At 39.1% G+C, this 15,475-nt stretch overlaps 1 protein-coding gene across 1 annotated transcript; it reads right to left on the bottom strand.

Moving 5' to 3' along the window:
• Positions 1 to 8,435: 8,435 nt before the first annotated feature.
• On the bottom strand, positions 8,436 to 14,346 carry klhl42 (kelch-like family, member 42). Its single transcript, XM_088646646.1, has 3 exons — positions 13,142 to 14,346; positions 12,278 to 12,471; positions 8,436 to 10,470 (listed from the first exon to the last, which is right to left on the bottom strand). The coding sequence occupies exons 1-3, from the start codon at positions 13,930 to 13,932 to the stop codon at positions 10,022 to 10,024; spliced, it is 1,434 nt and encodes a 477-aa protein (XP_088502772.1). The 5' UTR covers positions 13,933 to 14,346; the 3' UTR covers positions 8,436 to 10,021.
• Between the last annotated feature and the right edge of the window lie 1,129 nt (positions 14,347 to 15,475).

Genomic DNA, 15,475 nt, shown 5'->3' with positions numbered 1-15,475 from the left:
TCGTACGAAGCCTAGAATGTTCAAACTATTCATTATGTCGTGTGCACAGCAGTCACTGTTTAGAAATACTGTGGAAAAGTTTGAAATTCACGAAGCAGACAATCAGTTTATTTTGGGGAGTATCCACTGGTGGATCTTAAAGAGCGACTCCCCTGCTGCCTACTTCAGCTTTCAGTGTTAGGTATCATTTCCTGACGCTGTTATTCTTGACTCTGCTGTTTGCTTAGCGATCGCTTTGCTCGCCTGTATGTTTCGAAAAACTTCTCGAGAAGCTTGAACCTGCTCCTCTTATCTTTGCTCATCCTTAGTGCAGCGATGTTTTGCCTCGAGTTAGAGCTTTCTGCTGTCAAAAAAGAATGAGTCAAAGTACGGTAACATAGAACGTTATTTCAAGGTTAAAACTTGCAGTGAACAGAATTCCCATTATTTGTGAAATTAGCACCATCGTCTCTATTGACATGTGCAATTCTCAATTCTAATATAATCTGGCTGGCAGCTCACAACTTTGGAAAGACTGAGAAAATGTAAGAAATCATTTAGCTAGTTCTCCACGTTCATAGATAAGACTAAACTGATTGTGTATACAGTACTACAGCATATGCGGCCTTTATACAGAGCTTAGAAGTCTCATGATAGTCACTAAACTGCTATTCAAAATGATATAAGCCTTTAAAAAAACAATTTGGCTTCCACTTGAACTACATAAGATGTACGCAGATTTGGCACCTCTGGCACACAAACTCACTGTCAAGTTGAATGGTTTCTATTGGCTGCTGGATTGAAGTTTTTATTTAATCCGAGACCTAAACGGATAACTCACTTCACAACAGGGGCCAAAAACAAACATTTTCACACCACAGGAGAACTTCTGCTATGCAGTTAAAGCAGGTACAGTCCAAAGTATTTGCTGACTTGCATATGGCTTTGGTTAAAAAAAAGGTTCATATTTGTTTTTTAAGACAAGGAGTTATTTTATTGATTGAATTATGTATTGTCGAGGTATTCTGTGAAAAGAAGGGTCCTAAATTCAGTTGCCAATTTATTTTTCTGTTGTCATGTGTGTTGACGCACTGCTTATTACAGAGTGCAGGTTCTGTTTCTCTCATGGCTACTGGCTACACTTTGTTTACTGATTTAAAAATTCAAAATGAAATGAGTTAGGTGGGCGAGTGGTAGAAAAAGACAGAAAATGACTCGTAGTTTCCCTCAGCTTTCCAATTTATAAATTGTGTTTCCTCACATTTTCCAGTATATCCTGTATCTCACTATCCTCCCAGAGAGCTAAATGTAGTTTCATTTCTGAACTGTTCTCCCTGAAAAAGTAAAAATTTAATTAAGTGGGCAGTAAATGAAGGTTTTCTTCTTTATGTTCTCAGCAGCCTAAATCTCAGTGGTACGTGAATTAAGAATAAAGAGGAAATTTAGAATTGTGAGGGAAAAGGCTTCATGTTAGCATAATGCTCTCATGTTTCTGTGACAAAAAAAACATGTTTCTAAAGTAATATATTTTTTAACTTTGTCAACTTTTTCTACATAGAGAATACTTTTGAAACATTAGTGCTGTTAGTTTTTATATAATTTCTTTCAGTTTATAAATGTAAGCAATTTGTTGGCATCCTCTTACCTTGATTTCCCTGCTTTTATACTCTTTCATCATTGTTGGGTAATTACTTTGAACATAAAGGTTTAATTGAATAAAATGTATGTACAATAATAATAGGGTTATCCCATCTATAAATGCTAAGCTGTGACACACTGGATCTCCTATGCTAGTGTTTAAAATAAATATCTCGCCATTTGATACCTCAGTTAATTAAAAATTAAATAATTTTGGTAAAGCACCAGGGTGTACGATTTGACCTTTGTTTGAAATGTGAATCTCAAGGGGTAATAATAGGTGAATCTGTATTTTTGTCATACAAAAATTGCCTCACATAGGCAACGTGAGATTTTATTTTTTTTAATAAGGCCCTAGAGCCTGTCATTAAAAGCCAGCAGAGAATTTCACCCAAGAACACGTGTTTCTGGTAAACCTGCTTCAGCATTTGCACTGTCAGTTTATGGATCCTGTGAAATAAGGTATCTGAGCTGGTTTTCTGTAGATTTGTTTTCTCATTATTAGTGTGGAAATATAAAATAGCATTCAGTGTCTTCCCTTAATGCTAACTGCAACTGTAAATAGTCCACCATTTCCTTTCGACCTGTGTCTATCTGCTTCGCCGTCCTTTTTTTAAAGCTAATGTTACCGCTCCCCGAGGTGCATTTTCAGAAAGCTTCTCCCGACATCTCTGTGTCTCTTGTACATTTACAGTACAGGTGTCTTGGTTGCACGGTCCTAACCTGTTGTCAAAAAATCTCTGCGAGTTTCGGGCTGTGCCAAAAATGCATTGTCCGATTTTTCGCATTTTTAAAGTTGGATTTCAGTCAGTAGCGAATACATCTTTGAATGGAGTGGCTTTTACGCTTTGTATTCCTATTTCTAACAAACGTGCTTTACAATAATAACACGGAAGGCTCTCTTTTTTATTTCTTCTTTGTGTCATTATGAATTAGACATTTTAACGAATCCTTATAACCTGGAGCTGAAGAGCGTAACTCGTAACATTGCTTTAAAAACTCACAATCTGGCGCACCCAGGGGAATTAATGGTTAACTCATTACTTTGCTGCTTACATGAGCAGATATGATGTGGACGTACCTTGCTCTAGTTGCCACTGTGGGTCCCAAGACATTTATCAGCTGTTTTCATGGCAGGGTTCTTGAGGAAAATAAAGATTGACCCCCCCCCTCTCACCGATAATTGTGCTCGTCACGTGAATTATTGTTCACTGACGACTCTCTGAATTTAACAGCATTTTGCAGCTGTGCTTGTATAATTTAGCACCTGTTCTCCTTAACAGTTTTTTTTTCTTGCTTTCGTCTTCCTCCAAGCGATTTAAATATGTTAGGTAGTACTTATGCAGTTTGGAGAAATTCCTGGTTATGATGTACACTACATAATATTTCTACAAACAGGCTGTGATTGAGTCAGATCATATTTTTATACTGAAGGAAAAAACAGATTTTTTATAAACAAAATAAGCTCTGAAAGTGCAATGTACATAGAATCCTGATTTAAACAATGTCCTTATTGTAGCAATTAGTTGTTTTCGTTTGGGACATTCCTGTGGTGACTCCCAAGCTAAGTAACGACAGGTGATGAATACCAATTTTTCCGTTGTGGATAGATACAGAACGTGTTCCCCAGACACTACTACACTTCTGAAAATGGACAAATGGATATCAAACAATCTGTTGAAGATTCATCAGTTTAACAACCCATATTACAATTAATTCTTTGTCCTGGACATCCAAGTTTCTAACTTCTAGTTAATTACTTTACCTGTAGAAATTTAGGAAAAACACAATTATTTTGGTTTTATATGGAAAGAAAAATAAATGGCTGTGGATGCATGTGAGATCTTGTTGGTCCTTTCTATGTAAATCGTAATTTTCTTTTCAAAATTGTCTCTTAGAATGGTTCGTTATATTACAATTTTCCAAAATAACAGTGTTTCATTTTCAGTTTAGTTCAAGTTGTAACAAGGGGAAGTTTGTTTTGCAGCAGAGCCCACTAAATGTAAACAAGCACTCAGAACTTTGTATGTATGTGACAGTTTTTGAGGAAATTATTTTATCTCATGTGAGAATGTGATTACAGGGGACAAGTGACTTACCAAGTCTATTTTTTACATATAAACGTATATTTATGTATATGTGTTTTGCATACATACATATTTTTACTCTGAAAACCAGTTTCCTCTGACTCGCCATTACTCATAGGATAGATTCTGCCCTTTCATCACCTTTCCTTGCCTTGATAGGCTCCTGCAAGTTCAATTATACAGCACAAATCCTGCACACATACTGTACAACACAGAGATTATGTGCTCCTAAGACTCACTTCCTAGCAAGCATCTCTTCTGAGAGTACAGAGTAGTTGCGGTGATCTTATGTGAACGGTCAGGTAGCATAAGAGAAAATGATTTTTGCAGTTTTTCTGTTAATATTTAGTATACGTAATTGCTCATCATCTCACTGTCCTAATATTTAACCATGTGTCCTGACATGCACACTGTATATTCTGCTACAATCTAGCCCAGGGGTTTTCAACTTTTCTGACATGCGCCCCCCGTTTGTCTAAGTTTGAACTTGCGCCCCCCAACCCAAAACCCAATAAGAAAACAATGCGAACACGCTTGTCACACAATATAACTGACATTACGTACTGTATACATTCATGCATTTCAGCGCCTTTCATTAATTTGCTTTAACAGTTTCATGCTCACCGCTGTTGTTAACTAGAGTAAGCCACCAGTCCATTTATAACTTCACAATCGTGGTATAAGGCGAAGTCTCAATTCTGCCGTAGCCTTCGCCAACGAGAATAGACGGCAGGTAGCCTGCTTAGCCAGGGACATGAGCCAGATTGCAACACAACCTCTAGTGGATGAATAATGAATGACTGTTAACGATTGAAACATGCTCGCTGCAGTTGTTTAGTTTATTTTTCATTTTACTTGCGTGTTTGCACCGAAATGTCTCGTAATCTTGCGCCCCACAGGTTGAAAACCCCTGATCTAGCCAATAACTTCTGTGCAGTGGAGCTCTGGTATTTCTGACTGCTTGTTTAGATTCCTTTGAGTGTTGAAGGGGTTTAAAGAGCAAACTATAGGCCAAGGAGCAAGAGTATATATCCAATTATCTGCCTGCCTGCCTGCCTGCCTAACGTACCTAAAGTATGTTGTTGTTTTCTGTGCAGCTCCAGTGAGAACTTTTGTGTTATCTAAAACTTTTCCGTAGTAAGCAGAATTAATGTTTTGGTGTCATATCAACAATGCACTGCTTTAAACATGCCAGGATACTGTTTCAAATCCTTTGTTTAGGTCTGAGTTCTAAGTGTTTCAGACCACATTCTGTATGTACTGCAAGAGATTGCATTCAATCCGTGCCTTCTGGTCGTTCGGTGCACATTCATAGAGCTCTACACAGACAGACATTTTTGCTTCTGTTCTGTTAAAGTGTATCTGCTGAAAGCAACAGATGAAAGCTATTTTTAGGCCTAACTCTCACTATATTTCAATTGCAGAGTGTTAGAAGACACAAACTAGTGTTATCTCGTCTGAATCTTCCATTAATTGAAATATTGTTCGCAAGACAAAAATACTTAATTTTAAGGCGCATATATTTCTCGGCAGGAGAACGGGACCTCAATGGACAGGTTATCCAGTTATGCCCGGTGATATTGGATGTTCCCTCAGACAGTGGCCGAACAATTCGTCAGTCATTTCTGGTGATGGCTTTTGTGCTGCTCAGCTCAGTAGTGAAGCCAGAAGTTCCACAATTGCAAAGAGTTTAATACAACTCTTTCGAAATTTTAAAGAGGTACAGTATGTACTGTAAACCTTTCTTAGCCTCTGTTTGATTTGAACGTTTCTATACAATTTTTATGCATAACATTTTAAAAATTTTATTGTAATCGATAAGGGATTTTAAAGATGTATCAGGGAAATTGTCTTCCTTGTTTTATATTAGCTCAGGACACATTGTGCTACTGTTGGCGATTAGTTAATTTTCCTGTTAAATTTATAGCAGTTTTCCACTGTGGCACACCTCAAGAGTGCTTAGTGATATGTATTGAATATTTGCACTTTATTTAATAAATGAAATGTTTTAATTCCTTCTGTACTGAAACATGATAAATGTGTTCTATAGAGCTACAGTAATAGGAATGATCCCAAATTTCTTTGGTTTGTTTTTTTCCAGTTTTGGGAACTCATGTGGTGGTTTTTGTAGCTAGCACTTAACACAAGGGACTGGATGACACAGTCTGTTAAAGATGGTGTTGTTTAACTGTAATTGTGGGTTTCTAATACTGTAAATGTTTGATGAATGTATCTTTAGCCAATTAAACAATATATAATTTGACATTAATGGATTTTAAAAAAAAATACAAAAATAAAATGAAAAAAGTGTCTCGTCTCATCCTGTACCTCCTTGCCGTTTCTCATTGTCTATGGAGGATGCAACGAACACACTGATGAAAATGAACATTCAGTTTGAATACCTGTAGATCTTCAATGACACAAACATTTATGAGCTTTAGTTCATGAACTCTGAGTTAACCTGTAATCAAAACATAAGAACAATTTCTGAGAGGAGGAGGCTTTTTGGCCCATCTAGCATATTTAGAATTTCAGGAACTAATTGATGCAAGGATCTCATCCTGCCATTTCTCAGAAAAAGCCAGACATGGGAGGGTATCTTGTCCCCTACTCCCACATCCCTTTGTGTAAAGGAGTGCCTCCTGTTTTTGGTTTCAAGTGCTCTTCCATAGTTTTTCACCTGTGCTCGATGCCTTTGAGGATTTTGAATACTTGTATCCTCTTGTACTCTTCTGTGTTCAGAACTAAAAAGGTTCAGCGCTTTCGGCCTGTCGGTATAAGATGTTCACTTGAGCCTCTGAATGTATCTGATTGCTCTTTTCTAGACTGATTCCTGAGCATATTTTCTATATTAAGGTGACCAGTGTTGTACACAGTTTTAAAAATGAGGCCTTACTAATACATTGTACAATTTTAACTTTGCATTTCTCGATTTGAATTCTGCACTCTATAAATCCTTACATTTGGTTTGCCTATCTAATTGCTGCTCTATATTGTCTTGCAGATGAAAAATGAATTCCCAATATAAACACCAAAGCCTTTTTTTTAATAAATAGCCTCTTCTGTTTAACATTTTTAATTTATGGTCTCTTTATATTGCATGTAAAACCCAAACACTTGTCTAGGTTAAACATCATTTTTCAGATTTGGTCCCCAGCTTGGATTTTAAAACTCAAAATGTATTTGCTGCTTTTACAGAATTAGCAAATCCTTCTTTCATCTGCAAACTTGATTAGTTACCAATTATTTCAGGGTCTAGATCATTGATATAAATTAGGAAAATCAATTAGTCCTAGTACTGATCCTTGTGGTACACCACTAATTCTGTTGCCAAAGGTGGAACATTTATCTGTAATCTGTTTCCCATTTAATAATTATTTTTTAATCCAAACATGTTGTCCTGAATGACCACATCTCTAATTTCAGACTTAATCTTTATGAGGAAATCTTGAAAGCTTTCTTCAAAATTTAAATACATCACAGTGTGTGTATTTGTTAATGTTGCTGCTAAATAGACATGGACAAATGTGATTTAAAAAATATGAATTTTCACAAATGAAAGAGGCCTAGAAATAACTCCTAGCTCCTATGAAGTGTTTCTGACAGTATTTATGTTCCAGGCTCTGACACCTGGTCAGTCTAGTGTGCAGTGATCAGTAATGACCACTAGCCAGTATCACAAAAAAACAACTATCCTATAATTATTGACTTTAGAGGACAGAATTGTTATTCTCTTCATGATCAGAATAGTAAAATAAAAAAAACACTCCAAATTACAGGTTGGGTTGTGAGCTGCAAGAACAGTATGAACAGAAATAGCATATTTTCTGTACTTTCATATGTTTGCTGTCCAATCCTACCTCATTCCTGCAGCATGATGTTGTTCGCTTGAGGTTGTTTAAGAGGAGTGGTGTGTGGATTAAACAGCAAATATATCTGAAACGTTGGTATTATCCTGGCCAAGGGAGGTAATGGAAATCTACGTTGCTCTCTGCACAATCCCGCAACTGAAAAATTAGTATATTGGTTCAAACTGGGGGTGTCTTTATTTTGGACAATAATTTTAGAAGATTATGTTGATGAATTTATAATGAAGATCTACTTATAAACTCTGTAAATCTATTGCAGTCTAAGCGCATAAGTCGAGAGTTGTACATTCTTCATTCTACCATGTAAGCATTGCGAGTCGAATGAAGTTGATGAAACATGACGCACAGCATAAAATGTTAACATATCTTGAATCATCAAACATTATCCCCCTCAAAGACAAGTGCTAATAAAGGATCTAGTCTCTTGTTTATGTTCCCCCGAGAAATCAGCCTGACTTTAGGTCACATTAGCAGAGAAGGAAGTGAACAGCACTGTATTCCAATAATACTGCTCCAGTAGTTACAGCCCTAACTACATTTCAGCAACACGTTTGTAGTATTTTCAAATAAGGTTTGGAAAACTATGGTATGACTACTTGTTTCCATCCCTGTTCCTGGAGAAACACATTGTCTGCAGCTTGTTCAGCTGTTGTTGTTGGTAGTCTGCCTCCTTTGCTTCTGAAAACGCAATGTCTCCCCCTGACTCTCACTTTTACTTATTCTCCTGTGATCAGACTGCTCCCCCTTCCAATCCCTGCGAGTACTGCAGTCTATATGTCATAAAGTCCAAGACTTAGTAACTTTTCTCCTTTTTTTTTTAACAGCGGCTATGTAGAACAAAATTGTTCCGTGAACACAAATGCATGGTCTGCAACACACTATTTACAGTCTGTAATTTATTCAGAAGATGCTTTCTCAAATAACTCCAAAATAGTTGTCTTTACAACACACTTTCACGTTAAATAAACATTTTGCACTTTGGCCCATTGTTAACAGTACAATTATATTTATCTCTTTTTACCCAAGTAGTGAGTCTGTAATATGCACACTCTGGACTGACTAGCTCTGAGAAGTAGTGACTTTCTTTATTAGTAGTAATTAGTAATTTGTCACTACATCGAGTGTTGCATGTCACATCAATAACAGTACAATTGAGTTCCTTATCTGTTATCTGGATTTAAGTAGCTAAGATGAGTAACGTGCAAAGACTGGCAACATGCATAAGTAACTTGTAGTGCAAGGTTTATTCCTGAGTTTGAGGAAAGTAACTAAAAAACGTAAAAATCTTACATTTGTATCGTCGGTTCTTGTGTGCTCAATTATGAAATGATGCATTTTAATTTATAGGAAGGCATGTATTTTATTGAAGTGCTCTCTGTACAGACTTAATAGCATACAGTAATTGTGCTTTGTTGCACTGCAATTCTCTTCCTTGAACACATAATTATACATTTTAAGACTGTTAATCATTAATGGGGGCCAGTATGTAAACTGTTTTATGTCTTATACACACAGAAAATGAAGCAACTATCTTTGCCATTTTTTAGTGTTTTTTTTTTTTTTAAAGTAAGGTATGTTTGTTGACATTTGTCATGGGGAAAAACACAATTTCTACAACTATGCATAAGTGTGTTTTCCAGGAGGCTTACAAATGAGTTATTTGGGCTTGATGGGCCAAATAACCTTTTCTTCTTTGTAATTGTCCTTACTTTTTAAAAATGACACATCTGGACAGTAAATGGAAATATCAAGTAAGTTCCACCTAAAAACAAAAAGTGTTTTACAGTATATTACAACTGACATTGCAGTTGCTTGTGATTAATCGATAATCTTAAGAGGGCATGTAGTATATGGATGTATGCATTGGTATGAGTAAATAATTTAGAACCGAAAAAACAATACACACATCTTAAAACAATTAGAAAGATTCGTGCAACTCAATTCATTACCACAGCCCTATACCAGTCGTTATTCAATTCTGCAACACATAGCCCCAGATCTGATATACAAAGACCCAAATTAAATAAAGAAAAAACAACTTAAATGTAACTTATAATTAACCTACTTCTTTGAAGGAAGAGTACACATCTTGTTCATGGCACTGTCCATCTCTTACACAATCAAGGCACAATTCAGTGACAATGCATGGAAAGGGAGTTATAAGCGCTTATTCTTTTGGATATATCCTTTTGGTCAGGGGAGGGGCGCTAGCGCTGCAGTTGCGGTGGCCAAGAAATGGGATGAAGTCAACTGGAATGTTACATCAATGCGCCGCTGGAGGAATGGAGGAAAACTGGAGGCTAAAATGATTAACTGCATGCTCGAACCCACAGGAGTCCCCAGCAAACCTTTCACCACATTGACTCACGAACGGAGAACCTCTTCAGCACAGCTCCAGTTCAAGAGCCACAAGCCAATATATATAAACGGACTCTTGGAGCGAGCATGCTACATGATGACGTTAGGCAGGTACAGGGAACACAGCAGCATGTTTTGGCCGAAGGCTGGAAACCTTCGGAAGGGCTGCCACATATCGGAAAAGATGTTGTACTTGAGGAAGACCCTGTGCTCCTGGCTGGTGGGTAGGGCGACGTCCCTGCTCATGATGAAGATACCGTCATTATGCAGCGCGCACGTCAGGTTGAGCCCGGACTTGGAAGTGTTCTCCTTCACGCGTCGCCACTCCCCCGTGCCGACGTCGTAGGCCTGCACTGTGAGGATGTCCTCCGACTGGCCGGTCTTCTTGGGCGGCTCCATGTCGTGGATGTAGCCCCCGACGAGGTAGATGGTGTCCTCCAGGGACAGCATCTGCTGCTTCCTGACATGCACCTGACAGGTCTCCAAGGAGGACCAGGCGTCGGAGCTGGGACAGTAGCGCAGGATGCTCATGTTCCTGTCTGGAAGGGGACAGGGAGGTGACGGTTGAGGGCTCTGGGCTCAGACTGCCGGAATCTTTCGATCAGACGAGTCAAAACCGTCATTACTGTAAAACATTTCCATGGATACCAAAAAAAAGGATCTTTGCTCTTAATTTGCTCTAACCCTATGTCAGCTGGTTCTTGGTCCTGACTCTCTGTGGTCATTAAAAATCCCAGGGCGTTTTTCGTAAAGAGTAGGGGTGTAACCCTGGCGTCCTGGCCAAATATTTCCCATTGGCCCTTACCAATCATGCCCTCCTAATAATCCCCATCTATGAATTGGCTTCATTACTCTGCTCTCCTCCCCACTAATAGCTGATGTGTGGTGAGCGTTCTGGCGCACTATGGCTGCCGTCACATCATCCAGGTGGATGCTGTACATTGGTGGTGGAGAGGAGTCCCCATTACCGGTAAAGCGCTTTGAGTGGAGTGTCCAGAAAAGAGCTATATAAGTGTAAGCAATTATTATTATTATTATTGCTACTTAATATATCTAAGCCATAAGTCACTTAACTAAGCTAATAATTAAACCTATTTAATTGTTTTCAGCTCCAGCAAGGTTAGTGGATAATTCCCTGGAATGGATTGGAACAGGTTTGAGAACTGAAAAAAAAAATATATAAAGACCTAATTATACAAACTCTTACCTTAACTAAAGGTTTAAATAAGTAAAGCGCTTTGAGTGGAGTATCCAGAAAAGTGCCACATAAGTATAAGGAATTATTATTATATTTACCGTATGAAGAAATGACTTTCATTTTTACTTCACCAGAGTATTTTTCATCCACAAATGTAATGTTCTGGATGAACTGCATGTCACATGGTGCGTTCAACCACATTTCAGTTTCTGATAGGGCATAATCTCAAACTGAATCATGTTCAGGGCCTCTCGCCTTCCGTTTCTGGGCTTACAAATGCACCGTGTTTATTTTTTAATCAGATGTATCCATCCCCCATCCACCCATTATCCAGAGCCCTTCCCAGAAGCACCTGGGCAGGGCAGGACTTCACCCTAACAGGATGCACAAAGCACGTGTAATTCAAAGGCATGGCTGGTGTTAGCCAGCACATCTCGGGCAGGTATGAGAACACTGTGAAAACCTCACAAGAACACAGATAAACAAAATGCCAAGTGCTGTGATACAGCAGTGCAGATGGATACACCACTGCGGTTAACCTTTAAACTATTTTGTTTTCTTTGTTTGTAGCAGTTACTCTATTTAAGGCTTCAATTAAATCGAAACTTTAACCCTCCAGGGCAGCACAGTGGCGCAGTGGTTAGATGCACTGCCTCGCAAGGCTAGGGCCCCGGGTTCAATTCTGTTTTCGTGTGGCTTTCCTCTGGGTGCTCTGGCTTCCTCCCACAGTCCAAAAACATACAAGCAGGTTAACCGGCTCCTGGGAAAAACTGGCCCTGCTGTGAGACTCTGTGCTATGTGGTTATGTGTGCCCTGTGATGGACTGGTGCCCTGTCCAGATTGTACCCTGCCTTATCAAATTCAAGTTTATTTGTCAATCCAGCCATATACAAGTATACAAAGGAGCGAGAGATCGTTCTCTAGGTCTACTGTGCGAATACAGACAAGACACTGGGAAGACAATGCTATAGACAATGTAGACACAGACATTTCTGACAGGGAACTGGGTACATAAAGTGCAATGTGCATAGTGCAATTTGCTTTACAGGATTGTGCCAAAATAGACTCTTGCTCTGTGGTTAGAGCCTGATACAACCATTCCCGTTTTTTTTGCGTGATTTCAATAAGCAGGTTCTTCAATTACTGACCTCTAGCAGTGTAGCCGCCCATGACGTATATCATTCCCTTGCATTCACAGGCCGAGAATTCTGCCAAGGGATCAGGCAGAGAGGCTACAAAACTCCACCAGTCCAACTCGGGATTGTAGCACTCCACCGTGCCCACAGACTGGCCGCCTACCGCGTACAGCTTCCCGCTCACAGCGAGCAGCTTAAAATTGGACCTGTGGGAGAAAAATAGCAACGTTATGTACCGCAGCTCTGCACACGTCAACAGCACCGAGAGCACATTCTAAAATGCGATATACGGATTCCTTTTCCTCATCCCTCGTACTTTTATTATATATATATAAAAAAACAGCGTCGCGAATTATGCTTGTTACAACAACAACAACAACAACAACAACAACAACAACAAAAAACACAGAGTAGCTCAGTTTAAACATTAACCTGCATTCTGATAAATATCAGTTACATTTCTAGTGTATAGCTCAACCTCCTTGGGTTTGGAAAGGCGCTTTGTAAATGAAACCATTAATTAAAACTGATTTATGATTTGCATGAGCTGTTTTCCTAACTTGAGGCCTGTGAATGTGAGCATTCCCTTTTTGTCTAGTAGAATACGGGATTTTTACAACAGAAACAGACGTTTTTGGCAGCATTAGTTTGGAAGGGCGTTTCTTAACTCATGGCAGAAGTTTCAAAGATCTTGAGTAGCATCATGGACTCCATGACGTTACGTCAGGTAAGCAAGCTTGGTAATTGTGCTAATTGGGTCTGTGAAACCAGTCCAAGGAGTCATATTGAAATACCGTGTAATGTAATTGAGAATCACTGTAATTGATATTACAGTCCAAAATAACGGCAGTGCCAGTTGAAGTAACTTTTAGTAACCTTTTTTGGTTCAGCGATGCGACTTGGGTCCATTCATTTCGACAGGGATTGTAACAGTGTGCAGCAGATATGTCGTGGCTGGTCATTCTGTACCCCCCGACGACGAACAGGTAGTTATCCAAAACAGCGGACCCATAACCTCTCACGTTGACCATCTCGGGAGGCAGACTGCTGGCCAGCGGCATCCATCGCTGGTCCGCCTCGCTGTAGCGGAGCATGGACCAGGGCTCGTCCTGGTGAGCGGCGTCCAGGCAGGTCCCCACGAAGTCGCCCACGGCAATTAAAGTCGCCGTCCCTCTCATGCGCAGTTCTCGCACCTGGTCCCTAAACGCGCCAGGTAACTGCCTGAACTCTTGCCTCCGCAGCATCGGGTGATAATAGCAGCTCATAAATCTGATGCAGGCAGCCCCGAGGTCGTGGGTCCCGTAGACGTCGGAAAGGTTGTACAGCTCCACGCAGTTTTCCAGCCTTATTTCGGAGAGCAGCAGTTTGAGGATCGAGGTCACCTGCAGGAAAGAGGCCGCCTCGATCAAGTCCTCCAGCGTTTCGTTCTCGATCTGCACTTTAGAGGTGTTGATGAACTCAATGACCAACTCCAGCCCCTGCCGGCTCAGTCCCTGCAGCCGCACGGAGTCCTCTCCGGCTTCTCTCATCCCGGAGCTGTACAGCGCCTGGAAATAGTCGCTCTTCTCTATCAGCTTACTTTTGCTAACTTTGTAAGTCTTATCCTCAGTTACGATTGCAATTATTTGTTCGGATGACATTTTTGCCTTTTCCTGGTTTGTTCCCATTTAAATTGCTATTATTATGTCGGGTCATGTCCTACGGTAGCCTTAAAGCGAGGACAGTGTTTCCCAAAATTGGAGCTGCCCATTGCTTACATTGGGCCATAAATCCGCCTGTAACCCCTTACTTAGAAATAGCACGCCTATATAAGGTAATGTTCAGTCCCATACTGTACATCCATTGATTGTTAATACAGAAATTGTTGGAGCACATATATTGTCGCAGACTTTCTTCTTACTAAAACGTGCTTTATTACAGCTATATAAATAAATTGCACGGCTTCAAGGAGTTACAGAAAGTGATAACAACGCATGAACTTTGCACAAATATTTTGTTACTATCCTATGTTCTAAGCAACGAGAACGCGAACAGCTAAGACCTGTTTCCTGTTTGATCCGGCAGCTGCGTCACTTCCCTTTCCGGTATTGTACCAAACCACAACACAGCCCAATGCTGCCTGTATTTGTCTGCCCATGTGCAGAATTGTTCTGGATTGATTTGCAAGCCTTTATCTAAGCATTTAAATGTGACTATTATATTAAATGATTTTGATATTGTGTTGTAATTCGCGAGATGTCATATGGTAAAGGAATATTTATTTATAATTGTAATATATAGTCGCATCTTCTACTGCATCTTGAACACTTCTGTTTCTTTCTGGTAATTTTATCTCATATCTTTGTTACTGTTTTCTTTTTAAACATTTTTTTACCTTTTCTTGTAAAGCGTTTTGAGAAGATGCTTTTAAAGGCGTTACATACATTTTATTCTTGTTAAAACAAAAAGGGTCTAACGTTACTGCCCCCTTTTGCTCAAATGTTGGAAATGCAATAAAACTTAAACGCAGTTGTAAAAAATACAACTAGTGTATGTAAAAAAAAATATTTTATTCTGTGATATAACTACCTCTGGCAGAATGGTTTTCTGTTCACTTATCTTTGTTTTTGATTACCTTTTATCCTTCATTTGTAGTGTTTGATATACAAATATACAGTTTAACAACACGAGCATCTGGAATAAACATCAGCAAGGAACAACGTATTTCACATCTATGGTGATGTGTTGACACTGTTTAAAAGCATTTTCCCATCATGTTTCATGTTTTCTAAAGTGAATATAAGTTACAGGGGGAAACTACCAAACCTAAGAAGTTTCAAGTTTCAAGTTTATTGTCATTAAACTCATATACATGGTATATGGTATAACGAAATGCTATTTAGCTAGCTCTCGGACATAAGTAGTACAAAGAGAAAACAACAACAACAATACAATTGTGTAGCAAAAGAAAGACAGAGACAACAGGCAGTGTGCAAAAAACAACAACAGACGATGTGCAAAAAAAACAACAACAGGCAATGTGCAAAAAAACAAAAAGGTAACAGGTTATGTGCAAAAATATGCATCAACAGAATAAAATAAAGGGATAGAAATTATGGGGAGTGAGCTTTTGACATGTATGGTAGAGGTAGATTTTCAATGTGTGTTTGGGTTTGTGGTAAGAAAGAAAGGAAGAAGGCACTGTGAGGTTCAGATCATAGGTGAGAGGTG

The sequence above is a fragment of the Lepisosteus platostomus genome, chromosome 9 (assembly GCF_059453375.1).
Source record: "Lepisosteus platostomus isolate fLepPlt1 chromosome 9, fLepPlt1.hap1, whole genome shotgun sequence".
Taxonomy (NCBI): Eukaryota; Metazoa; Chordata; class Actinopteri; order Semionotiformes; family Lepisosteidae; genus Lepisosteus; species Lepisosteus platostomus.
Note: the sequence above shows the minus strand (reverse complement) of the source record. Positions and strands in the feature narration are given on the sequence as shown.